A 25992-nucleotide genomic window follows, 5' to 3' on the forward strand; every position below is an offset into this window, starting at 1 on the left:
CTTTATAGTAATCATATAGTAGGGATTTAGAACAGTTTATTGTTGATGTATTTCTAAATTGTGTTTGAACTGTAGAAGGAAAAGAAATGAGTTAATTTCTTAACTCATTTCTTAATCACAACTAACTGATGGCCTTTATTTTTTCTTCTATCTTAGAAAGGGAGAACAATCCCTGTTACATTTATATTGGTAAAATAAAAGGACAATTGATTAATATATTCATGATGGACATATTAAATAAAGATGTAAAAAGGCAAGTTTAATGCTTACACTGTATGCTGGGAAAATAATATTTTTCCGTAAAATTGCCACCAAATCACACGCTTTTCCTGTAAAGGTATGTGTATGAAAATTAGAGGTTTCAAGGAATAATTATTGTTCCTCTGGTTTGTGCTTGTGGGCCACGAGTGTCAAAATGAATTAAATACCAAATTAAATAATTGTTTTAAATGAAATTACATGTAATTATTTAAGTTTAAACAGTTTTAATTTAACAAATTGAATGATGTATTAAATCATTTTGGCACTCAAGGCCCTCCATACCGGGAGTATGTTAAATGTGTGGTATATAGTTATTTGTAGGAACTTTATTTTTGTTTTTATTACTTTGTTTTCTATTTACATTAATGCATGTAGACACCCTGTACGGTGTTTACAGTGACTGCAAGGATAACCACACTACTGGTTGAAGAACGTATTTACTATAGAAATGACCCTGGTTTACATCTAGATGAGGACCTTTGTCATTTCCTATTATTTCTGTAAGATACACAACCATTCATCTGCTCAAGTTTGTAGGGGCCGGAGTCAATCCAAGCTGGCATCAGGTGAGAGGCAGGGTACACTCTGAATAGGTCACCTGTGGCAGATTTAGAGTCATTAATTAACCAGCCCTACATGCCTGTGGGACAATGCTTATGCAAGACAGGGAGAACATGCAGGCTCCACAGCAACAAATGAATGAATAACTCACACCTCTCTCTGGTTATCTCAAAAGACTCTTTATTGGGTCAGTCACAGACACCTGTTTGTTGCATCTGTATTGAATAGTATAAAAACATGATAAAGAAAATATACAACAGATGTATAGCACCAGGTTCTTCAACAAACAAAGGGCTGATGGTTATTTATCACATGACAGAGACTTGCCCACCTCCTTCATGTTGAAATGGCAACCATAGTGACATGCATACAACGGTAGTCGGGCACAACACACCCTAAAGGGTGAAGTTTTTGACCTACAGCTGGACACCTTGGATCTGCCCGTCTCTGAACAGATGGCAGAAAAACAATGACATTGATCCAAGATTAGTGTTACCCCATCAACTCTCAGGCCTAGCCCTAGCTGAGCTCCTGTGGAGGTAGGCGTCCCTTGCTGCAACTTAAGAAAATAACAGAAAATCCAGGGAAACAGTGACAACTCAACATTTAAAAAGTAAATAATGCTATTACGTGTAAGAGGAAAAAAAAAATTCTTATATTTTTGTTTCTCTGATGAGACCAATGCAGGTGGGCAAACATAGTTTGTATAGCAGAATCCTTTAAGATCACATTACATGGCTATGGAAACAACTGAAGTAACATCCCAGGCCACTGGTACTCATGTACATCCATTCGTCTGTCAGCAATAAAATAATTACTACATACTGATAAATCATCTGGATTTGTATTGCACCAAACAGATTCTAGTTTTACAGTAAGGGGGGGGAGGAGTGGTAGTGGGAGATGGGATGTGCAAAATATGGGAGGAGGAATCTGCGTAGTGGGATTAATCTCAAATATAGAGCCCCTTTCAGACATGCACTCTTCCCCTTTGATCTGACAGCATGAAAACATGTAGGTTTCATGTGCAAAGGAAGATCCCGGTCACTCTTCTGTGAAAGCCATGACGGCAAAGCTTTTACTAATGTTGAACTTGAAACATTAGTGTATCAACTTCTACACTGCATGCGTCGCATTGCAACCTAAAAGGAACTCGCAAGATTAGGACAGCGACCGTATCGTGTGGACCTGCGAGTTGTTGAGCTCTCAAGTGAAAGACCTGAACAGAAATACCAGGTACACAATGAGATTTTATCTCGCCAACTCTGTTTTGAAACAACAGCAAACATCTCTCTGAGCCTGTGCAGGAGAGGCAGGGTACAGCTCTCTCAGCAGGATATATGCAGTAATGGGTGCGTTCCACATCCCACGTCGGCAAGTTTGAGTGATGTAAATTGCATCAGCAGATGGTGTGCAAGACATCTGCATGCCTGCCAATTTGCAGTGATGACATATACTTGCCCGCTGAGATGCTGCAGTTTACGAACAACATGTGCAGAAAGTAACAGGAAATGCTACTCGTCAGTGGTGTCTGCAGCTACTTATACGTGCAATGCACACGCTTAAGAAAAATACCCTGTTCATAGTGACAACAGCAGCAATTAATAGTTAAACAACCGGTCAGGGAAAACTCATTTTTCCCCAGTAACCGGTGGTTGCCAGGTGGTCGCCAGGTGGTCGCCAACCTGTCTCTAGGATCGTGCCTAAATCTATGAGACAAACGCCCACACCCTCTTCACAGCTCAGTTTTTCAGATGATTTTATGGTCTCAGTCGTCGGTTTCACATCATACTGAATAAAATGTAAAAATTCTAGTCATTCAAAGTTGGGAAGTCACTGGCTAAATATTTGTGAACAACAAGCGCAAATAAAATAAAATAAAATAAAAAAATCACAGATTAAATAGGAGTAAATTGTGAGAAACATTAATGTAAAAGCACCCTACGTCTGACTGACAGGATGTCAGCACTTTAACGAAAAGCCAGTGAAAAGCCAGCGGTGCATATATCACGTCTGAAAGGGGCTCAATAGTGCAAAAAGTCGATCTGACAGCAACATACAGTATATGCTTTGGGTGAAAACAATACGTTCTTAGAAAGATAACTGAATAAAAACAAGAAAGATCCCACAAACCATGAAATTAACCAGAAGCTATGTTCTACAACTGCATAATGCCATTTCTTTGTCACTTCATAGACACCTCTGCATTTTGTGGGGAATTGACAACTGTAAATGCTCTTGAAAAAGAACTCATGACATCAAATATTTGGTTTTAGTACAGGCCAATTAGTGCATTTCAAGACACACTCTTACAGCTGTGGCCTTTTCACAGATAGCTACTGGAGTTAAGATTGGGTGTTAAGTGAACTGAAAGATTCCTTCATTAAAAGCCTGTTTTGGCTACTTGTTTACGACAGCAGTAGAGAAAACAAAAGGCTCGGATTAAGAGAAAGTTTCAAATCAAATTCCAATATACTTTAAGCAAACCTAAAATACAAAAGCAAATATTAAATTACAAATTAAACATTCAAAACAGTGCCAAAGTACGAGTCACTATAAATAAAATAAGTGGGGGTTTTAGAGCTGGCATTGTGGCTTAAAGTAGTAAAAATTATGATAAATGTCAGGTTAAGATATACAGTAAGGGCTCATTTCCGAGAAGAAGTGTTGGTCTTAGTATCAGTAAAGGTACATTTTTAGGGAGATGGCAGTCGAGCTTTCATTCCTCTATGACCACTCTGACAGGGTTCACGGTATAAGCACTCTTTCCATTAAAACTCTGAAGTAACTATTATATTGATCTACTATACACCTTCAGAAAGACAAAGGCAAGATGACAAAATGTACATACATATCCATGGATAAAAATAGTGCAACATCAAGCTTTTAAGTTAGACTGCTACATAGCTGCTGATTGTAAGACTGAACCATACTGAGATGGCCAGCCTACGTGGTCAGCACAAAGTCCAAAGGCACCACGTTAAACCACAGTCCCTTTCCCAGGAAGAGGAGGCCTCATGCTTCAGTTAGCTTTCTGTCAGGAAAAGATAAAAGAACAAACGTTTATTGGGTAACTTTTGCACGGGCAAAGTAAATGTCTTCAATTCAAATAAAAGAAAGAAAAGTAGTTACCAAGGACAAAGTCACGCCATCTCGGCCCAGTCAGGCCCCTCATTCGAGATTGTCTCAAGATTTTCGCTGGTGGTGGTTGTGGTGGTTCAGTAGACGCAACCCTGGGACTCTTGAATTTTCTTTTCTGCCTCCCTGCTGGCTTTGCTTCCTGCTCCTGGACTGATTTTGGTGCAGAATCTGCCAACTCTTTTGAGGCAGTCCTCCTATTAATGCTCCTTTTTCTTTCAGTTTTCACAGCTTTAACATATCTTACCAGTTGCCTGTCCTGTTCTGCAAAGAGGTATGCAGAAGGTGACCCTTCCAGTGTCACAGTACAAGAGTCCCACTCTTCCTCAGCCAATTCGCTATCAGGAGAGTTGATCTTCCTTAGAAACACCCGGCATTCTTTCAGCGTTTCAGGACCCCAGGCTTTGGAGCAGAGGTTCTGCTCTTTGTGTACATCCACGAGTTCCCGAGTTTGGCTAACCGAAGAGGCGGCAGAACTGTTTTCCAAACCAACAGAGTGCCGATCGTTTGTGGATGTGTATAATGCTTTACGTTTAGATTGTAGTCCAGTTACTATACGTTCATTTCTACAACATGATACTGCTTTTATGTTTCTCCTGTCCCCATTCCCATTTTGCCACCTATCCCTTTCTTTCCGGGTTAGAAAACGTGTCCTTGCTCTAACCAGAGTGGCTTGATATATACTAAATGCTTTGCCTCTCAACGGCTGGACTTGGCGAGTGTGCTTGCTTGCAATGCTGAAAGTAAAAAGTTGTCGTCTGTGTGTTGACACAGCTGCTTTGTTTCTCTTCCTCAGCCGTCTCTGAGCCTTCTGATGCTGTAAAGGGCTTTTTGGCACCATTTTGGCAAACTTCTTGATGTGTTTGCGGAGTCGCTCTGCCTGAGGACTGTGGCAAACACTTTTTGCATTAGCAGAACGAGGGAAGTGCATAAGTTCGTAACGATTACGGGAGCTTGCCTTCTTGACAATGGCCAGAGATTGTGTCTCGGTGGTCTCCATAAACCAGGAGCAGATCTGCTGCATGCTACAGGACCTTGGTTTGTTGGGCGAACAGTCAAACAGTGTTCGGACCACAGAGGAATGATTTGAATTGTTGGCAAATAAACTGCTGTCTTTAGTGCCTAGTTTAGAATCGAGGGCCAATTCTTTTTCTTGGTTGTCCACAGCGTCTGAGACCCAAGTGTCAGAGATGACTTGTATTCGTCTGGCGAGCTCCTGGTTCATTGTCTTTTCCTCAGCTGATGCTGCCCACCACCTTAATGTCTCTTTAGACCTAAAGATCGAATCAACAGATACCCCTGCCAATCTGCTTACGTCTAGAGAAACGCCCTTCTTCTGTGGTCCACATGACTTTCTCTTCTCACCTGAAGTTTCGAAACTACTTTGCTGCTCATCCTGTCTCCTTTCACTGTTTGCCTTGTTTAAAAGAAGTTGTTTAGAGCGTCGTACCAGCGCATTGCTGCGGCTGTATGATGTAGAGGTGGCAACAGCATGCAAAAAGTGTATTGATGGCTTTCTCACTCTCTTGGAGTGTCGTACTACAGGCTGATTGGGGAGTTCATCTTTACTACCATCCTCTGTTTCTTTCCCTTCTTCTTTTTGACCCCTTTTGCTCATTAACTGATGACTGATTGTCCTGGGCTCTTTGGCAGACATGAAGTCTTGTAGAAGTTCTTTCCTAGGAGCCAGCATTTCAGGAGACTGCCTATTCTCTTTATTGATTTGAATTTTACGTTGCCGAGGTGACACTGTGGTCACTGTGACTGAGATTCCAGAGATTTTAACCTTTGCAGGTCTACCTGGTTTCCTTGAGCGAACAGAATCATCGTGCTTTTGACATTTGATGTTACTGCCAGATTGAGGAGCAGGCCTTTTCGCTGGTCTGACAAAATCCAACTCCTCTGAGGTTGTTTTAATACTACCTGAGCTGGTCTTAGAGTTGTGCAATAGACTTACGGCTCGCCAAGCGTCATTAAATTCTGTTTGCAGCTGGTCAAAGCCCTCTGACACCAATCGTTTGTTTCTCCTCGAACGGCCATATACGACTGTTATCTTGAGGTTTTTAGTTGTATTCTCCTCAATATTAGGTGCCAACTGACATTTACCATTTACCATTTTACCATTTTTAGGTTCGGAATCCAAAGTCTTCTGCTTACGGGGTCGGCCAATTGGCCTTTTTGCTTTTTGCTCCAGCTGTGGTCCCAGTTTCTTCGGACGCCCAGGACGCCTTTTTGGTGGAGTGGTTTCATGAAAAGAAGTCGAGTTACCTGATAATCCCTGGCTGTCAGCTCCAGCTACGCGCTTAGTTGGAGTACCTTCACCTGATCCTCTGGAAGCATCTTTAGGTGATGAGGAAGGGGACCTGGGCAGAGAAGGAGACTTGCGTGGTGAAGAACCGTACTTGGGTGTTGAAGAACCAGATTTGGCGGGTGACAAAGCACACTTGGGTGTTGAAGAACCAGACTTGGATGGTGAATTAGCAGACCTGCGTGTTAAGGAAGCAGATTTGCTTGGTGAGGAAGAAGACTTCGATACTGAAGAATCAGACTTGTATGGTGAATAAAGAGACTTGGGTGTTGAGGAACCGGATTTGGCAGGTGACAAATCACACTTGGGTGTTGAAAAACCAGACCTGCGTGTTGAGGAAACAGACTTGGCTGGTGATGAAGGAGACTTGGGTGTTGAGGAACCAGATTTGGCAGGTGAAGAAGCAGACCTGCGTGTTGAGGAACCAGATTTGGCAGGTGAAGAAGCAGACCTGCGTGTTGAGGAACCAGACTTGGCTGGTGAAGAAGATGACTTGGTTGGGGAACAAGAAGACCTTGTGCATGAGGCAGAAGATTTTAGTGGTGAGACAACTGATTTTACTTGTGATATTGCAGGCTTTTTGCTCTGGGTTGTGTGCTTCTGAAGTGTCCCTGACCATGAAGACTCTTCACAGGGATCAAAATGTTCTGTTTGTGAGCCAGAACCAGAGCCTGCTGATTTGAGACTGTATTTAACTCCCTCGTTATCCTTTACTGGTGATACAAACATAAGTTTAATTGGACTAGTGTACTGGACTTGGGAATTTTTAAGACTCTCAAGACAGGTATCAGAATTTATAGGGACATCCATATTTGATGAGTCCTGTACTCTTTTTGATGATGCTGATCGTAACCGTCCTAACAGAGGGACAACACTGTCACTACTATTGTTCTCTTTGCCTGAGTGATGTTTTTTAGGACTTTGGTCTTTCGCAGTCACAATCTGTGGAGTGACCTGGCTTTGACTTTTCACTTCCATGTGAGATAGTTCATCTCCTTTTTCTGCTGACTGAAAGGCAAGCTTCCCTGTGTTCGCACATGAGGACAAAGAAACGTCATTTCTGGATTCTACGTTGGTATCCTTAGCATCTGGATCTTTGGATGACATATGATTGGTGCTAGATGAAGCCTTGTCCTTTTGTGCTTTCTGATTGAAGATAGGTTCAGAGAAACACGCAACAAAGAACATACGTCTGGGCTCTGTGACATAGGAGGAGAACCGCGGTGGAGGGACTATATTTCTCCTTGATCTTCTTGCACCCTCAGAAATGTTAAGCAGATGGCACACTCTCCCTTTAATAGCACAAGCTTTCCCTTTACCTGATCTTTCAGCCTCAGTGGTTTCACTTGATGGGGATCCCTTGTGGCTTTTGTCATTTGTAGAACTGCAACCCTCACCACCTTCTTTGCAGGACAAAACACACCGTTTAGCTGAGCTTGTAGCCACTGTATTCACCTGTTTTTGTACACTTTTGTCCATTGAACTTTGTTGGTCATTGTTGTTCTGTATCTCAGGGGTGCATTTAGGTTTTTCAACGTTCTGGCGATGACGGGATCTAGTAACGGGTGACTTGGATTCTTTGTCTTGGCGACTAAACAGCTCACTCAAGCTGTAATCACTGGGACTGCTTGTGCGAAGCACTGTGGTGATGATCTCAGTGACATGGGCATCAGCACGAAAAGGCAGGTTGTGGCTGGTTGAGGGAGATAACGGCTGCTCCTTTTCAGAAACATAGATAGCCGTGGAAACCAGAGTAGGGTCCTTGTCTAGAGGTGTTATTGTCTCCAGTTTCTCACTAAAACGATCCATGACATCCTGCAGTGAAGTCCCACTTGGATTCTTATCAGCCTGACTTCTTTCAGCGATCTTACTTTCAGCAACTTCTGTAGTTGCATTGACATCTGAGGCTTCATAGCTTGCAGTTACAAAACTCTGTACCATGAGATCAACATCCTCCTCTTGGTGAAGCAGAGAGGGTGGGTTTTCATCACATTTCTTACCGAAATCTGACGGGATTGGGGAAAGAGGGGGAGGAGAGGGACTCTGCTCTCTCTTCAGGACAGGACAAGGAGGGTCTCCATCTCCTACCTCTCCATCTGTTGTTTTCTTGATTTGGACAAGACAGTTGTGGTTGGAACAACTGGGGCAAGAGTGGAAGCTGCGTTTCTCACAACATATGGAAGAGGACGAGCATAAATTAGAAGAGGGTATGCAAGGCGAATGGCACGATGCAGGAGAGGCTGCAACAAGACTCTGACACGAAGTGCAATGCAGCTTCTTGGAACATAAAACAGTGTCCCTTTCGTTCCTGAGAGTCTCTTTTTCATGGCAAGCATACTTGAGGATTTGGTAGATTAAGGATTGGTGAGCTGGGCAGAAAGAACTCAGAACATCATCCAATGTGGAACATTGACCAAACTTAGTCCCTCGCTGTTGCTGACCTGCCAGGTCTTCTGTGAAAGATGGCACCAGGGAGCTAGAGGTAAAAGGTAAAAACTGGAGTTAGAATGTTTTACTCACAAACAAACCAAGTTTCAAATGAGAAAAAAAAAAGAGCATGCACACAAAATAATGAAGACTAAAAATTTCAGCAGCAAGCACATTTAAGTTGCATTTGTTCCATAACAGCACTGCCTGAAGGTTTGTCATTTCTGACTTCCATATATTTTATAGATGAGACTGGAGTTTGTGCTGGTTGCAAGACTGCACCCGCATTATTAGAGTTAATGTAAAAATGTGATATGCAGCTTAAGATGTAGGCAACATATTGTGATGAAATGATGGTAATGTATCCTTACAGAAATCAATGTTTGAAATAAGCTTAAGAAAAAAAAAAGTTACACGCTAAATGTTTTTGGCAGTAGACTTGCTAGCCATCAATAATGAAATAAAATGAACTCTGAATGGTACAAAACTTTCAGCTTAAATAATAACATTTGAAAAAAAGAAGTGGAATGTAGCTTGTAGTGCAAGATGTTTTTGTGGTTTATTACACCAGGAAAACGATATTGTAAATGCAGCCTATTATCAGTGTTTGCCGTGTAGTTTTTTCCCCCCAAATGCACTTTAATTTTTGGAGTGCCACTATAATGTTGATGTATTGCAGAAGGAAGTGACATGATGCATTGCTCTACTGGATTCTAGCCCTTGTAAAAAGTTGTAAAACCTTTGAGCTGCAGTACAACTCTGATAACTGTAAAACAAACCATTATTCTAGAAAAAAATAACAACAGGCGATTGATTAAAGAACTGTTTTATTGATTAGTTGCTGAAGGCAAATGATAACATTCTGCTAACAGCAGAAGGAATGATTGAAGAAACGCTCAACTTAACTTTTTTTTTTTTAAACCAACAGCACTTTCATCAACAAACCAACAGTTCAAAAAGCCCTCTAATTTTCATAACAGCCAGCAGGTCCAAGAAGTAAGATATTTAATTATAGAATCAAGTAACTGATTTAATATCAACCTATTTTCAAGTTTTTACTTTTTCTCTCCAGCAATTTAAGTACTGTTTGCGGCCAAACCATGTCAGGTTTCAAGAGGCCAGGTTTAAGTGTTACATTCTGTAGTGTTGAGTCAAGTTTCCACTGCAGGAACATTTCACTGAAGGAACCAGGGTACAATTACAATTCTGAGGTGTACCTCCAAGAGAGTCCTTGCTCAGGAGGTAGAACAGCAACTTTGGTGGTGGGGTTCAAGCTAAACTTTTCTGACCGACTTGTTAAATAATTTCTTCCAAATACTGGGCAGTTTGCTGTATTGTTGTGTTTAATTTAAAAGCGGTGGTGGTGGGTCTCAAACAGCCATTGCTGTTTCATACATCAGCAGTTTACAGCAATTTCATGTTATTTGTCTTGTTTGACAGGTTGCTAATTTTCAAAAACAGTGCTTATTCAACATTTAACCTAACAGCATTGAGCCCCTTGAAGCTTTTCTGGAAGCTTTTTCTACCCTCACAAATTAGTCCTACAACTGGAACATATACAAAGGTGTATATGTTGCAAAACCACCTGTCCATCTCCACCTAGTTTCTGCGGTGGAAACTTTCCAAGTACTTTAGGTGTTACAGAGGCTATATTGTTGAGTTTGTTATGACAAATTATTCTTTAAAATCATTAAAATAATTTAATAGTAACAAAATCACTAAACAATCACAATAGTCAGCAGTATAATTTCTGGACTAAATAAATTATATGAGCTAACATTTAAAAGCATTCATGCAATTGTAGCAATACACATTTCACAATGCATCAAAGTCCCCCGTTACAAATCAAGAACTACCACAATATTTAAAAATAAAAATAAAAAAATAAATCACAGTTCTGAAGCGCAATCAATAAATAAATATGCCATAACAACACAAAACAAGTTTCTACAAAAAAACAATTTTGTTTTATAAATCATAGTGCAATAATTGATTTATGCATAAATAGCAGAATTACGTTGCCTCAAAGATTTGCCAGCAGTTCAATCAAAAATTAAAAAGCCCTAATATCAAAGCCCAAGTGTGTTCCCAGAATTAGCTGCAATTAAGCAAATACAATGATGTCCTCCTTCAATTTCTCAGGGCGTGTTCGGAGTCATTTTGATAAAAATAGTAGATAACTCCCAAAATAGAGACGTGCTGTGCTGAGCTGTCGCCATAGATACCGGCACCATGTACCGCAATAAGAGCAGACATTCAGAAGTGGAGACAACATTTGCACAGCTGGAGGAATTACAAAGGTTGAAATGCCACAATTTTGTGACTGAAGAATTTTTAAAAGCCGACATTAATAATAATAATAAAAAAATCTGTAAATGCCGCAAGACAGAATTTCAACCTTAAAGGAAAAAAAAAGGAGAAGATTTTACACGCCACATGGCTATTTTTTTTTTTAAGTTAAAGTGTTGTTGATAGCTGTGAATTTACAGTTCGCTGTTTCTTGAGAGATAAAGAACTCATACAGATTTTAAGCTTGATTTGAAACCTAACAATGGGCTATAGGCAGAGAATGTTCAGAGGTATATGTGGCAACAGGTTAAAGACGGTGAGAAAGGGGGAGGGGGGGGGGGGGGCAGGCTGACATTGCAGCAAATCAAAAGTAAAGCAGCTTTGTGCGGGTAACCCTGAAATGCTGCTTTGGTAGTAGCACTGTTAATGGAAAAAAGCCCATTCTGGAGGCAGACATGAGTGTAGACGAAACTTTTAGCATTTTTACAGACGCAGACAAAGAAGCCTTAAAAGCCTGACACTGAATAGCCGCGTGGTCGCCGTTTAAACATTTTACTAAAAACCTAAACTACCGAAACCTCCAGTAGCTGACACAGTCGACCATCTATAACATTAAGACTACCCATAAAACAAATATTAATATTAGGCTTAATGGTATTACTGTTAAAACGTTAACTGAAATGAGTTTTCGTTGTAGCTACGCATCCATGTGCCAGGAAAACAGTCCCGTAAAAGTTAAGCAGCGATCATGGTATGAGGTTTGCAGTAATACAGCTACAGTAGCAGAATTAGTAAATATCTGTGATAATAAAAGAACATCTTTCACAAACGGTACAAATACACAATAATATACAGTTCCCAAGCTTATCAGTGCACATTTAAAACATGCTGCACGTTTGCATTCCAACTACACTCAATACAGTGTTTAGATTAGCTTGTAGAGAATGAAAGGAAATATGTGGACACAAAATGGCTTTTTTAAGCTAATCTCTTGTACAAAAACTCATAATCAAGATGTAGCCACCACAGCATATATACTGTACAAGCTCCCTGTTTGTAGAGGTCTCTAACAATAGAAATGAGTTTTTAAATAGTTTTAATGGCTCTAAGTCACTTGAAAAGCCTAGGTAAACATACCCAGAGAGATAGAAAGCTGCAAATCACAATCATCAATGCTCCATTACCAAGGAGCTTTAAGAATTGAATTAAACCTGAATAACCTAATAACCTAACAGCTAACAAATATGACAGTCACACTTTATTTTTCAGCCTTAAAAGGTCTGCAACTGTGTTTCTCATACTTGAGTCTTGAGCAATCTTTTTGGGCAGCCATCGTTGTTTGTTTTTCCTCCTTGAGAAAAGGATGTACAACACAGTACAACTACCCTGAAGGTAAAATAACGATGCATTAATTTTATTCTATATTACCAACAGATTCTCGTTTTTAAAAAGCCTTTGTTTTTAATTTTGTTGATTAATCGTGGTAGTAAAAATTACTAAGTGATCTAATGTTAAACTATGAATAGGTTACATTTTGTTGAAGATTAACTTATCGATAATTTAATTAGATGTAATCACATACTGGTATCTTAATAACCAAGCCACGAAACTCCGCAGCAGTCCCAAACGGAAAAAAACAAACAAACAAAAAAGAAAAACAGTATTCTGACAATAGTACAGTGAAACGAAAGGAGATGGTGAATTAAGAGGTTCAGTACCTCAGGCTCTAACCCGAATTCATTTACCACGTTGGTCTATCCATAAAAGTAAACGATCTAAATCATTCGTCTAGATCAAGATGAGCAGGACTTTTACCTGAATAAAGCAGTACTGTTTTTGGCTGCTTTAACCAAAGGACTCAGAACGAAGCAGGAGAAATACAGCTTTAAGTATGACTATCACATCACAGACAGAGTTAAAAGACCTGAATATTAATATCCGTGTAGTTTGTAAAGGCATGTGTTGTGTTTTAACAAGTGTCTCCAGAAAACATTATCTTGTAGGAGGTGATGTGTTCAAGTGTTGAGGTGTTTTTGAGGCGTTTGTGGTCTAGAACCTCTTTGCGTCAGCAGCTGAGGCAAGACTTCCTGAGTTAGTGGAACTGGTCGTGCTACCAGAACCAGACGAGTGAGAACTGGACAAACAGAAGTTGGCAGATTTCTTCTTAGGTGGGTTCTTCAGTGTTCCAGTACGCTCTTTCACTTTGTATTCTAGTGTGCTATGGGGCACCCCATAAACCCCCTGGGCTTTGGACACACTCATGCGACCAGCCATCACCATGGTGATGGCCTCCTCCATCAGTTCGTGGTCATACTGGCGGTACCTCCCACGCTTCTTTCTAGGTTGCTTGTCTTTATCCCGGCAACCTGCCCCATCTTCTGACTCATCCAGTGAGGATCCACGTGGTCCCAGGCGATGAGGTGACTGGCTGGCACTGCCTGGACATCCTTGTGCCAAGAGTGGAGGTCTGAGTTTGAAGAGAGATGAAGGTCTGGCAGCTGCTGTTGATGAACTGGCAGTACCTTCGCTTGATGAGGTACGTTGATGTAGGTTTTCAGCTATGCTGCAATTCTCAGCCAACACTGACCTTTTGTGGTCAGACGCACAACGAACCTGAGGAATACGCAGGGGTGTGGGTGGCTCCAGACTGGGGGTGGGGCTTGGAGGGGGCTGGAGAGCATCCCTGAGCTGGGGAAAACAGTGAGGGAGGGTCTTCTGTAAACTACCCGGCTGATAAAAGGCAAGAACAGATGAAGGGAAACTAAAGTCTCCATGCTCCTCGACAGCACCTCCAATTTCTGCTCGCTCTGCCCATGCTGCCACTTTCTGCAAAACAAGGCGTGCTTCGCCACCCAGCATTGTTGACATCACATTGCATGATGTCACTTCATCCCTGATATCTCTGCTTCCTGGTATAAGCTGATGCAGCACTCCCAGCCTCCCTTCAGCCCAGCCATCCAGACCCTGTCTCAGGGTTTGAAGGGGTATTCCATAAAGCAACGCGGCCCGCTGCTCCTGCAGCCTCCCTGATCGTATATCCTTCAAGGCCTTGGACAGCAATCCCTCAGACAGCTCCCAGCTCCTCTCAGTGTATTCCTTCTGCCTGCACTGCCTCCTAGGGATGTGAGGACCAAACAGCAGGGTCAGGATGGAGGTGATGGAGGTGGTTTGATTTGTGGCATAGGGGACAAGGGGGTGCAGAGCGAGGGGTCCACTCCTTTATGCCTTGTGTTGGTAACATCACTGCGACTGTTAGTTTCATGTCTGTATGTTCTCAGTCTGTTTGTGGGCCCTCACACGCACGCACACAGACTGCTGCTGTGTGTCTCTCACACACAGCAGCAAAGCCTCTTCACGTCCAGGTGGGACAGTCTGTGAATGGCTGGGGTTACTTTGGTGCTCACATAAAACCCCTGTAGTTTTGGGATATCCAGTGAAAGTCCTACATGCTTGAAGATTGGATAATCAAACTCATCATTAATTGTATTAGTAAAAACGGGCGTAAAATCGTTGTGAAGTACTGAAATGCTCTCCTCATTATACAATCCTGAGCTGCTGGCAAATGTTATAATACGGCCATTGCTGTGACGTTACCGCTCAAGAGATAAAAGAGTAAACCCCATAGAACCACAACACCAAACACAAGCTAGCTCCTCAGAATTTATTACAATTACTTGAACCAAAGCACTGCTGAAACAGGAATGTGTGTATTTCAGGCTGAACAGGTGCTATTTAGCTGAACAGTGAGCATGACAGTAATAAACACAGTGCTCATGCTAACCTCTTAATCTTTGCCATGCTATATACAGTGGGGCAAAAAAGTATTTAGTCAGCCACCGATTGTGCAAGTTCCCCCACTTAAAATGATGACAGAGGTCAGTAATTTGCACCAGAGGTACACTTCAACTGTGAGAGACAGAATGTGAAAAAAAAAATCCATGAATTCACATGGTAGGATTTGTAAAGAATTTATTCGTAAATCAGGGTGGAAAATAAGTATTTGGTCAATAACAAAAATACAACTCAATACTTTGTAACATAACCTTTGTTGGCAATAACAGAGGTCAAACGTTTACTATAGGTCTTTACCAGGTTTGCACACACAGTAGCTGGTATTTTGGCCCATTCCTCCATGCAGATCTTCTCAAGAGCAGTGATGTTTTGGGGCTGTCGCCGAGCAACACGGACTTTCAACTCCCCCCACAGATTTTCTATGGGGTTGAGGTCTGGAGACTGGCCAGGCCAATCCAGGACTTTCAAATGCTTCTTACGGAGCCACTCCTTTGTTGCCCGGGCGGTGTGTTTTGGATCATTGTCATGTTGGAAGACCCAGCCTCGTTTCATCTTCAAAGTTCTCACTGATGGAAGGAGGTTTTGGCTTAAAATCTCACGATACTTGGCCCCATTCATTCTGTCCTTAACACGGATCAGTCGTCCTGTCCCCTTGGCAGAAAAACAGCCCCATAGCATGATGTTTCCACCCCCATGCTTCACAGTAGGTATGGTGTTCTTGGGATGCAACTCAGTATTCTTCTTCCTCCAAACACGACGAGTTGAGTTTATACCAAAAAGTTCTACTTTGGTTTCATCTGACCACATGACATTCTCCCAATCCTCTGCTGTATCATCCATGTGCTCTCTGGCAAACTTCAGACGGGCCTGGGCATGCACTGGCTTCAGCAGCGGAACACGTCTGGCACTGCGGGATTTGATTCCCTGCCGTTGTAGTGTGTTACTGATGGTGACCTTTGTTACTTTGGTCCCAGCTCTCTGCAGGTCATTCACCAGGTCCCCCCGTGTGGTTCTGGGATCTTTGCTCACCGTTCTCATGATCATTTTGACCCCACGGGATGAGATCTTGCGTGGAGCCCCAGATCGAGGGAGATTATCAGTGGTCTTGTATGTCTTCCATTTTCTGATGATTGCTCCCACAGTTGATTTTTTCACACCAAGCTGCTTGCCTATTGTAGATTCACTCTTCCCAGTCTGGTGCAGGTCTACAATTCTTTTCCTGGTGTCCTTCGAAAGCTCTTTGGTCTTGGCCATGGCGGAGTTTGGAGTCTGACTGGTTGAGGCTGTGGACAGGTGTCTTTTATACAGATGATGAGGTCAAACAGGTGCCATTCATACAGGTAACGAGTGGGGGGACAGAAAAGCTTCTTACAGAAGACGTTACAGGTCTGTGAGAGCCAGGGATTTTCCTTGTTTGAGGTGACCAAATACTTATTTTCCACCCTGATTTACGAATAAATTCTTTACAAATCCTACCATGTGAATTCATGGATTTTTTTTTTCACATTCTGTCTCTCACAGTTGAAGTGTACCTCTGGTGCAAATTACTGACCTCTGTCATCATTTTAAGTGGGGGAACTTGCACAATCGGTGGCTGACTAAATACTTTTTTGCCCCACTGTAGCTGTTGTACCACACTCAGAAATGTGGATTTGCTGCAAACCAAAGTGATTTTTCTAGTCATAGGATATGGGCCATAGTTATGTAAACCGCATTCTTGTTTTTGTGAAGAAGTCCCAGATTTAACTAAGAGTAGGGATAAGTCAATAGGCCAGACACATTAAAATGCAGTGAGAGAACTACAAAAACTTACCCTGATCCCCTGTGATTCTCTGATGATGACGAAGTTGTTGAGCAGGCAGAGTTCCGGTTGGAGAGGTCCAGCACACCATCTGTTACAAGACAAGTGGTCAGAGTCTGAGTGCCAGTTGTTTGGTTCCTTCAGGAGGATGCCCATGTTACAGTCAGACGTAACATTTAATTTTATATGTGTGCACTAAATGCGTTCTCTACCTTCGATCGTGTTCTCCTCCTGAGTTCGGTTCACTGTGAGGTCCAGAGGGGCGTCAGATGCTTCGGACGCGTCAGACAAGGGTGATGAGGTCCTTGTGACACCATTTGTATTGGTGTGGAGCAGGCACTTGGATGCATACTCCTTAGCAAATGTGGTTATCATCTTCTTCATCAGCTCCTGAGCAATCTGAGGTATGTTGGAATCACTGCTCAGGTGCACATCTAACAGGAGGAGAAAGAAAAAAATACAATTAAAATCACTGGTTTCAATTTTAACATGCATTATTTAAAGGACTAGAAAACTGATAGGAAAAACTGATCTAGAAAACAGTGTTTAAACAGCGTTTTAAATGAGATATTGAAATTAAATCCACTGTAACAAAAAATGTCTTCTGATGTCACCACACTAGAAACAAGCATTTCAAAAGCATCCTAAGTCTTTGGGAACACTTAGTGGGTCATGAATAGCAGAGATTTGACATGCCAATTACACCACAGTAACCGCAATTTGTATTAGGTCAATAATGTAATTCAGTTCATTGTGTACATCAGTAGACAGGAACTGTGAGATACTCCTCTCCGGTTATTCCCCACATTAATATTTATGTCAACTTTGGCTGTTGTTTTCAGTATAGGAGTTCTTAGTATATAAACAGTTCTACATAACAACGAGGTTGTCCAAATCCACCTGACTCACCTTTCTTGTGGAACACAGCTTGGAGGAACTTGTGTGCTGATTGGGTGCTCTCAGAGATGGTTGGGGCCTGACAAGGTGAGTAATCAGAGGGGGAGGAGAGGGGCGACGTGGCTGCAGGTGCTTGATCCTAGAGAGGATGATAAAGAGGAAAAAGAAGAAGATACAGAGACAGAAAGGTGATTACTTATTTAGAATTATTTTTTACTCTAGGGTGCAGAGAAAAGAAAGACAACCTCTCTGAGGCTTATCAAAACTAAAGTCCTTACACTAGATTTGTCCAGGAGCACGTTGCAGAAAGAGCACGGAGAGCAGTTTGATTCTGGAGACCAGTCATCTACCTCTTCCGGTTCACAGTCTGAAAGACACAATATCGCATAACCATGTATTACAGTACTGCTGATGGATCAAACCAAAACTGACAACAGGCAGCAGGGGTTTCTATTCTGTTTCCTTATACCAGCCACTTCAAATGCTGCTGACACAATACTAATCTCATTATGAGCCACACTATCATATATATAGACAATACACACGGAAGAATGACTAGAGTTTTTCATAAGTGGCATCTAAAATCAATTAGCTGCTACTCTTTTAATATTGATTTCAATAGAATGGTTTTGATTAACAGTTTATCATGCTTGTCCTTTTTATAACCAGTTAAAGTGACCGTCACTCCTGCCTCAATGAACTCTACATAACTGTTTAACACCCCCCCTTTTTTTTCAAAATACACTGAACAAGAACTGCTTTTACAGCTACTCTCAACCAGAACGTTTGTTGCAGTAGCTCATCTATTGCAGATCAGTGCCTGTAAAATGACAAATGTGACCCTGAACACAAACTGTGCCCACAATCAGTTTGATTTAATTCCAACTAATACTGTAGAAGGTGTAGTGAATCGTGTGAATGCGGACAGCAGAGGTGGGTAGTAACGAGTTACATTTACTCTGTTACATTTACTTGAGTAAGTTTTTGAAAAAAATGTACTTTTAAAGTACCCTTTTTCCACAATACTTTTTACTTTTGAGTACATTTGTGAAGAAGAAACGGTACTTTTACTCCACTACATTTGCAAAATTCGACTTGTTACTTTTTTAAAAAATACTTAGTTTAACACATTAGATAACATGCCGCCAGTGGAGTTTCCGGTAACTTTTTTACCAATCAGATGTGGCTATGCAGTCACATGACCAGTTTGAAACTGTGGCGGGCAGAGGGGCCCAAGTATTTCAAAGTAGCGAGCCAACTGTCTACACAAGAGCTGAAGAGGATGAACACCCTTGGCCTCATATACAAAGAATGTTTTGCTTAAAAGCAATACAATATATATATAAATATTATATTGTACGAACGTGATAATTATATTTTACGAACATGATAATTATGTATACTGTAAAGGTATATTGCACTAACATGAAAAGTATATTGTTAGAACAATAAACTTTTCACGTTATAACGTGATATAACTATTTTTCTTTTGCCTGGGTGGCAGCTCTACGCTTACGTACTCGGATGAGCTTGCCATAGTTCTACAAGTTGTGCCTCCATATCACACGCTGCACTGCCGTGCTGCTCCGCCTTTTCACTTTCATTTCTGTGTTTGTGCGTGCGCAGTGTGAGAGGGTGCGTTGAGGGGCAACAGGATTTCAAACAGGTTTGATGTTCTTGCGACCATACGATTGATGATTGGGAGGTAGTTGTAAGGTCTTAATTGCTTTTCGTTAACCCATGTATACTACACGATGCAGGACACACGGTTAAGGCGAAACTCGGGCCGATCCCCAAAACAGTTGCGCGACTGAAAAAATGGGCCAAAGAAATTGCACAATGTATGCTAGGACTGTGCGATATAACCAAAATCTCATATCCCGATATAAGAATTCTATCGTCCGATAACGATATAAATCACAAAAATGTAACATTTTCTGTAAATTCTGTGAATCTCGGGCAGCTCGACTTGCGGAAAGTGTTTCCAGCTGCGCGTCATGTAGCTGGAGTCGAGTGTTTTAACAGATGCATGAAATGATACATTTTTAGACATAAGTTGTAATGGCCGCCGTTTTCTTTGTGAGTATTTATTACACAGCGTGCTGCGGGGAAAAGCCTGTTCTAACGTTTGAGTCTAAGGTTTATTTTTTACCACCTGGTGGCTCTTTTTTAATTCTCATCCATAAATAATCTGCTGTTTCACGTGATTCAGTTTATTTTGAAAAGTCTCAACAGGATCTTGAGTTTTATTGTGAAAGGTTTATGTGGAACATTAACAAGCGGACACGCGATGCTGTTACCGTCGTTGTTGCTAACGACAACGCATAAAAACAGGCGCCTGTCCGTCCGTAGTGTGGTTATATAAAATATAAGAGAAAGAGAGAACTTTAAGAAATTAATATAGCCACTACAGTGACCATCAAAACGATGAAAAAATATTGCCGTAAACAGTTTATTTTGCAACACCACGAAACAAACGATAGCGTAAAATGAAACGATAGATGTTTTTATATCGTCATCCGATATATATCGTTATATCGAACAGCCCTAGTGTATGGCCAGCTTTTGCTAGCTTCATCCGTCTCCCTCCCCTGTGGTTGGAAGGGGCGCGTTTTATCTTTTTGCAGCCAGACTGAGGTGTTTGCCTTCTCAAGACAGCCATGGAGAGATTAGAGGCTACATTGTAGCTCCAGTCACAGCTTCCATCACTGTCTTTCTTGTCTTTCCCAGAGTAACAGCCAAACAGTGCGAGGAGGATCTATTGGCTAGCACTGCTTAGCCTTGCACGCGTTCTTATTTTAAACTTAATCTGGAATTAATTACAAACTGTTTATGCGGGATATGAATGACAAGATTTTGTTTTTCAACAAGAGTTAGTAAAAAACATCTCCAGTGTGATCAAATTTTCTTGCCAAACATCCGCAGCTTGGCAGTGTATACAGCACTATAATGACCAGACCTAATTCTTTTGAAAACCATACATCATACAGGTCTCAACTTCATCAGACATCACCTAGACACAGAGCTGGATGATGCCAGTACAAACAGTGGCCTAACCGACAAAGATGATGGATCCATGGGGTCAGGAAAGCCAGAAGCAGGGGAGCTGGAGAGGTACCTTTCATGTCCATTCACTGGAGGTGTGGATCTATTGCATGGCTTTCCTCACATTAAGAAGCTGTCAATCAAAATCAATACAGCTCTTCCTGCATCTGGAGCTTGTGAAGGACTTCTCAGTCATGCAGGACTCCTGTTCGCTGCTAAACAGTTACAGCTTCACAGAAAGAACCTTGAGAGCAAACTGCTGCTGAAGCTTAACCATCACTTCACTCAGTGAGGAAATGGCACATTTTTGCTAAATATCCAGAAAATGCACACCCATACAATTTATGGTAAACTGAGCTGCCTTGTATGAACATATGTTGAAGATGCCTCGTTCTAATGTTTTCTCTGAGGCTGCTGTGCCATTTGGAGCAAAAATGAATATAAAGTTTACAGCATATCTTGTCACTGGAAATTGTTTGCACTGTTTATATATTTATATTATCTACTGTAGGTATTGGTGAAAAAAGCTTTATGTTGTGAAAAACTGAAATCAGAATTGTTGTGCCTTATTTTGTTGATCTTTTTACATATATTCCTTTTGAAAATACTAAAATTTGTATATTTATTTATTTTGTTTGTCTGACAGCATTTATTTATAAAATAAATCGGACATTTCAAACAGTTACTCACTAGTTGAGTAGTCTTTTCGCCAACTACTTTTTTACTCTTACTTGAGTAACTTTTTTGACGACTACTTTTCACTTTTACTTGAGTAATAATGTTTTAAAGTAATGCTACTCTTACTTGAGTACAATTTTTGGATACTCTACCCACCTCTGGCAGACAGACACATGATGCCTCATCATGGTATATGCACACCTCACCTCTTGTGTGATTAGATGACACAGCATTAAAAAGAATACTGAAAATATAATTTTCCAACCTTATACATTGAGCTGTAAATGTATAACAGAATAAAATGTCCTATAAATTATATATTTTATATTATCTGCATATGACCCATTGCCCCAAATTGTTTTAGATACATTTTAAGTAACCATCTTGCTCTAATCCAAGTGTATATTACATGAATACATCACTGATTGAAGAAGTGATTAAAATCAGACTTTCGATATGATGCTGCATTATATGTAAATGCCTACAGTTGCCAGTAATTTTACTGTTGCCAATAGTGTGCTGCACCCTTGTATTTAAACAGCAACATCAGCTGCCACTGCATTTGACTTTTTGAGCTAAAATGTTTCTGAGGTTGGATGTCCCTACACCCATCAGCAGTTTACTTCATATCATGGAAAGCCTTGCTATGATTTTCTTAAAGGTACATGTAATATCAGTTTTCCAGAATAATTTTAGACCGATGCCTAAAATACTATGAATTAAAGTGTAAAGGATATTTTGGTACTTTGAAGGCACAATTTATATGAATTAAGTATATTTTAATTTCATATTGTTAGTACCGTATTGTTTTGGACCATAAGGCGCATTAAGCGAAACAAGCATTAGCATTTATCCTCCAGCTTCACTGTTTATGTTATGCTAGCATAGCTATGTCGCGAGCAATCACATAGCACAGCATTATATACCAGCTAGTCCAACTTCAGTAACCCTACAAAAGTCACTGCTGTTTAGTTTTCTGTCTTCATTTATGTTGGAAGTTATAGCAGAGCTGTATGTTTATATTTTTCACAAATCACTCACTCAAAACGTGGTATACCATGTTTAGGTGGAAACTAGCGAGCTAACTTCCTGCTAACTTCTAACTCCGTTAAATTTAAGAAATTCTGTTTTCATGGATACCTGGATGTTAAACTTAATTGTTACACCTGGTAAAGCAGCAACGCTGATGATTTTATTAAAGATGAAAGAATTTAGACAATTTGTAACTCTCAGTGTTCGTTTGACTTTGAGACCTGAAGCAGACGCAGCTTTGGACCCAGATTACACCGCGAGGCTCCTGACTACGGTACCCGTAATCCTCCGACAATACATCAAGCGGTGCGGCTTCGTAGCTAAATTTGTACTAAAACATTTTTTGTCAGATTTGTGAGCGCTGTGTACCCCATAAAATTGGTTCGAGGTCAGTAAGCACAACCAGAATTCATACTTAAGGCACACTGTGGATTTTTGAGAAAATTAAAGGATTTTAAGTATGCCTTATAGTGTGGAAAATAAATTATTAAGGGTGGCAGTAAAAAAAAATGTTGCACAGTGGTGTTGCGCTGTCTTATCATTCATTTAAGATAGATTTTTTTCCCACCCTAATCTTGTCTTAAGTGAATGTTTCACTGATCAAATCATCCACCCTGCCAGGAGTCTATCACGTCATCTGACTAGGTTCCAGTGTAGCCTCACTCAAACTCCAGATGACACTGCAGACTTCAATGAGATCCCAGACAGTGTCAAGCAAGCTGTATGTTTTGGCTGCTGGTGTCCACAGAGTGCTAGAGGGATGTGAAGGCATGATAGAAGCTAATAAAGGCATCAGAGAGACAGAAAGTAAGACTTTCTTTAGTTTTTTCAGGGATCTACCTGGTCTGATCTATCTGGTGTTTTAGGTTAGATTTATTTGACTTCCAGGTTTGATATCGTGCTCCTTCCTGATATGAGTACAAAGGGTAGTGGCACCATGGGTATGTTTTATGGTGTAACTGCTTGCTTTATATACTGCAAATATTTTGTGAAGACCTTTGTTCTTGCGAGGCTGACATACTGGTGGTGCCTTGGAGCACACTGTAGAGAGTGACGGAAGTTTCCAGGGCGTGGGGGCTTTTGTGAAGCTGAGGTTGTTATGTGACTGCAGAATTTTAGCAGGTGAGAAATGGGTCACACATAAACACATGGCAAAGGCAAAGAAGATTAAATTTCAGCTGATACATTACAGTTTACTCAACATGGTTTTGGCAGCTCTGGAGAAACTCTACTTTTCAGCATACTGTACAGTCATCTGACACAGAAATGGACTCTATCTCCTCAGGGCTCAGTTTTAGGCTTTTGAAAATCTAGTCCCTGATTACTCCAATAACAAAATATTGAAATTAGAATACCAGAAAATATTTAGACTTGCCTATAGGATCAGTGAAACTGTATCATAATTTGTTAACAATGGTTGTTAAATAATATAATGATGCAATCTGCTGTGCTTTCTCTCGAGGGAGCATAGAGCATATATATGTAAAATTATGAGTTAAAGAGGAAGTGGACTGCTTTTAAATGAGCAGGAAAAGAATTGTTTTTGCTATTTTTGAGTCCTACTTAAAAACAATATATGGTTAAAATTACAGTCAAATGGGAAGTACAAATATGAATCATACTGAATACGTAGTTTCTGATTCAACTACTTAAATAACGTAATGAATACCAATCAATAGCTAAGTAAATCCCACAACAAATGCTAATCTTTTTTGGTTTAAAAGCCTTAATATTGGTGACATGTTTGAGGTCTGATATTATAAGAATAGATATGGGACAGTGTTGGGAAGACAAAAGGCATGGCGATACTAATGATTTGTTTGTTTGGCAATATCATCGCTTATGCTGAAAATAAATGTACAGTCCTCTTATAGTCACAAGCCAATGGTAAAGAGCATATACAACCAACAACCCACCATGAAATAAATTGAGGTCTCTCGGCAGCCGGCCATAAATTCCCTCCAGAATGCTTTCAAACCCTGCAAGACAAAAATGGGAGCAATCCATCAGTGCTGATACGAAGTGCATGGTTTAGGGCTCCAAGATCAGGGAAAAATCTGCTCTCAAAACTGTTTACTATGTTGTCATTTTCAGGAAGACAAAACAATTTAGATGTTTACAATGAACTCTTTATAAACCTTGAAAAACACACATACATGATTACATGTAGGATGCCATTGTCACAACAGTTTAGATCAGAGGTGTCAAACATGCAGTGTGAATATTACTGTGAAGTTGTTATTACTCCTATTTAAAATTTCCTGGTGTGGTGTTAACAGCACTATTTCACAGGAATTAAAATGTAACTGTAGATACAGGCAATTTCTTTAAATCACAAAAACAAATGTAAAGGTTTATTTTGTGCCTTTTAACGGTGATACATACATACCAGACGATGCAAAGAACATCGAGAAATGCTGAAACTACATCAACCATCATTTGCTAAATGACCAAAATAATTTGTTGTCTGGCAAAATTTTACGGGAGTCTTCTATATTTTGGGTGATGTCGGTTTTTTGCTTCTTTAAAAAAAAAAAGAATCGAGTTTTTTGTGACAGTGGTCTTATAAATCCGGCCGACTTGAGACCGGACTGGACCGTATATGGCTCATTAGCTAAAACGAGTTTGACACCCCTTGTTTAGACGTTATACACAGTAGGAAACTGACTTACGAATAGGTGCGCCAGCCTTATGCTAACATCACCAGCTACTGTAGCATTAAAAACTGCGTTCAAATTAGAAGAGAGCCCGAGGAAAACCGTTACCGGACACCACTGAAATGAATGCTTTCCTGGCATTGCACTGACATTAGCTTACTTAACGTAACAACAACATCCTCCCGAAATAACAACAGCTTTTAGCTAAGCACTGCTATAGCATAGCCATCGAACAATAAACAATTATAACTGTTTGTTACTAATATAACTGATGGTGTTATGGTACGACGATAGATAAAATTACATATCTTGGTTGGCCATATGCATTATATCTTATTGGTTACAATCCAATTTAAGACAGAAATGAAACGACCTAAGAAAGCGCTAACGCCGGCGAAGGGCTAGCAAGCGCAGACAAAAGGAGCTAGCTAACCAGCTGTCTTGGCTTAACTGAACACTAAAAGCAGCCACATCAGTAGCTGCTAGTTAGCTAGGAACCAACACAGCTCGGGTAGCGATCCCTCTGTTGCCGGACAAAACCATTCACTACATGTTTTATTTTTTACAAAATACTAAACTGCATAAGGACCATACCGACGCAGTGTATCAATTTGTAACGCCAAGAATCAAGTTCCCGCCGAAACAACTTCTTTTCTGCCATGCATCTACACTGCAGCGTCGTCATTCTTCGTCCTCTGCCCCTCTTTCTCCCCTGTTTGCGTTACAGCCGCTGTGTATTGTAACCGCTGCGGTGCATTTGTCGCCGCTACCCGATCCGTACCTGAAACCCAATCCGTACCACGCATGCGCGAACCTTACCTCACTTCCTCTCTTTGCCAACATTTCCTGGAGCGCGATTAAAAAAACAAAATTTAAAAAATGACCGTTGTTGTAACGCAAACAAATTACCAACATGATCAGTGTAAGCAGACTAGATGATTCCTAGAATTATGAAATTACTAACGGCAAATTTATATATGAAAGACTCTGTCCCAACCCTTTACCATCCAAGGTTTTCACTGTATCCATGCAGCCTACTGTGGAGGTCACAAAATATGGCGCTCCAGAGCGGCTGCAGCCAGACCCTTCTCAACATTTTCTGAAGA

General features: G+C 40.7%; 1 protein-coding gene across 2 annotated transcripts; it reads right to left on the minus strand.

Annotated features, from left to right (window-relative positions):
• Positions 1 to 986: 986 nt before the first annotated feature.
• Positions 987 to 25660, minus strand: lcorl (ligand dependent nuclear receptor corepressor-like). Of its 2 annotated transcripts, XM_006787227.3 has the most exons (8): positions 25481 to 25660; positions 24146 to 24208; positions 17753 to 17841; positions 17487 to 17613; positions 16790 to 17011; positions 16590 to 16668; positions 3955 to 8744; positions 987 to 3856 (listed from the first exon to the last, which is right to left on the minus strand). In XM_006787227.3, exons 1-8 carry the CDS (start codon positions 25569 to 25571, stop codon positions 3849 to 3851), a joined length of 5469 nt encoding a protein of 1822 aa, XP_006787290.2. In that variant the 5' UTR covers positions 25572 to 25660; the 3' UTR covers positions 987 to 3848. The 2 variants fall into 2 exon arrangements, with proteins under 2 accessions (XP_006787290.2, XP_006787292.1); XM_006787229.3 differs by lacking the exons at positions 987 to 3856; positions 3955 to 8744 and adding an exon at positions 9469 to 14099.
• Between the last annotated feature and the right edge of the window lie 332 nt (positions 25661 to 25992).

The sequence above is a fragment of the Neolamprologus brichardi genome, chromosome 6 (assembly GCF_056152115.1).
Source record: "Neolamprologus brichardi isolate AB-2024 chromosome 6, ASM5615211v1, whole genome shotgun sequence".
NCBI classification, from domain to species: Eukaryota; Metazoa; Chordata; class Actinopteri; order Cichliformes; family Cichlidae; genus Neolamprologus; species Neolamprologus brichardi.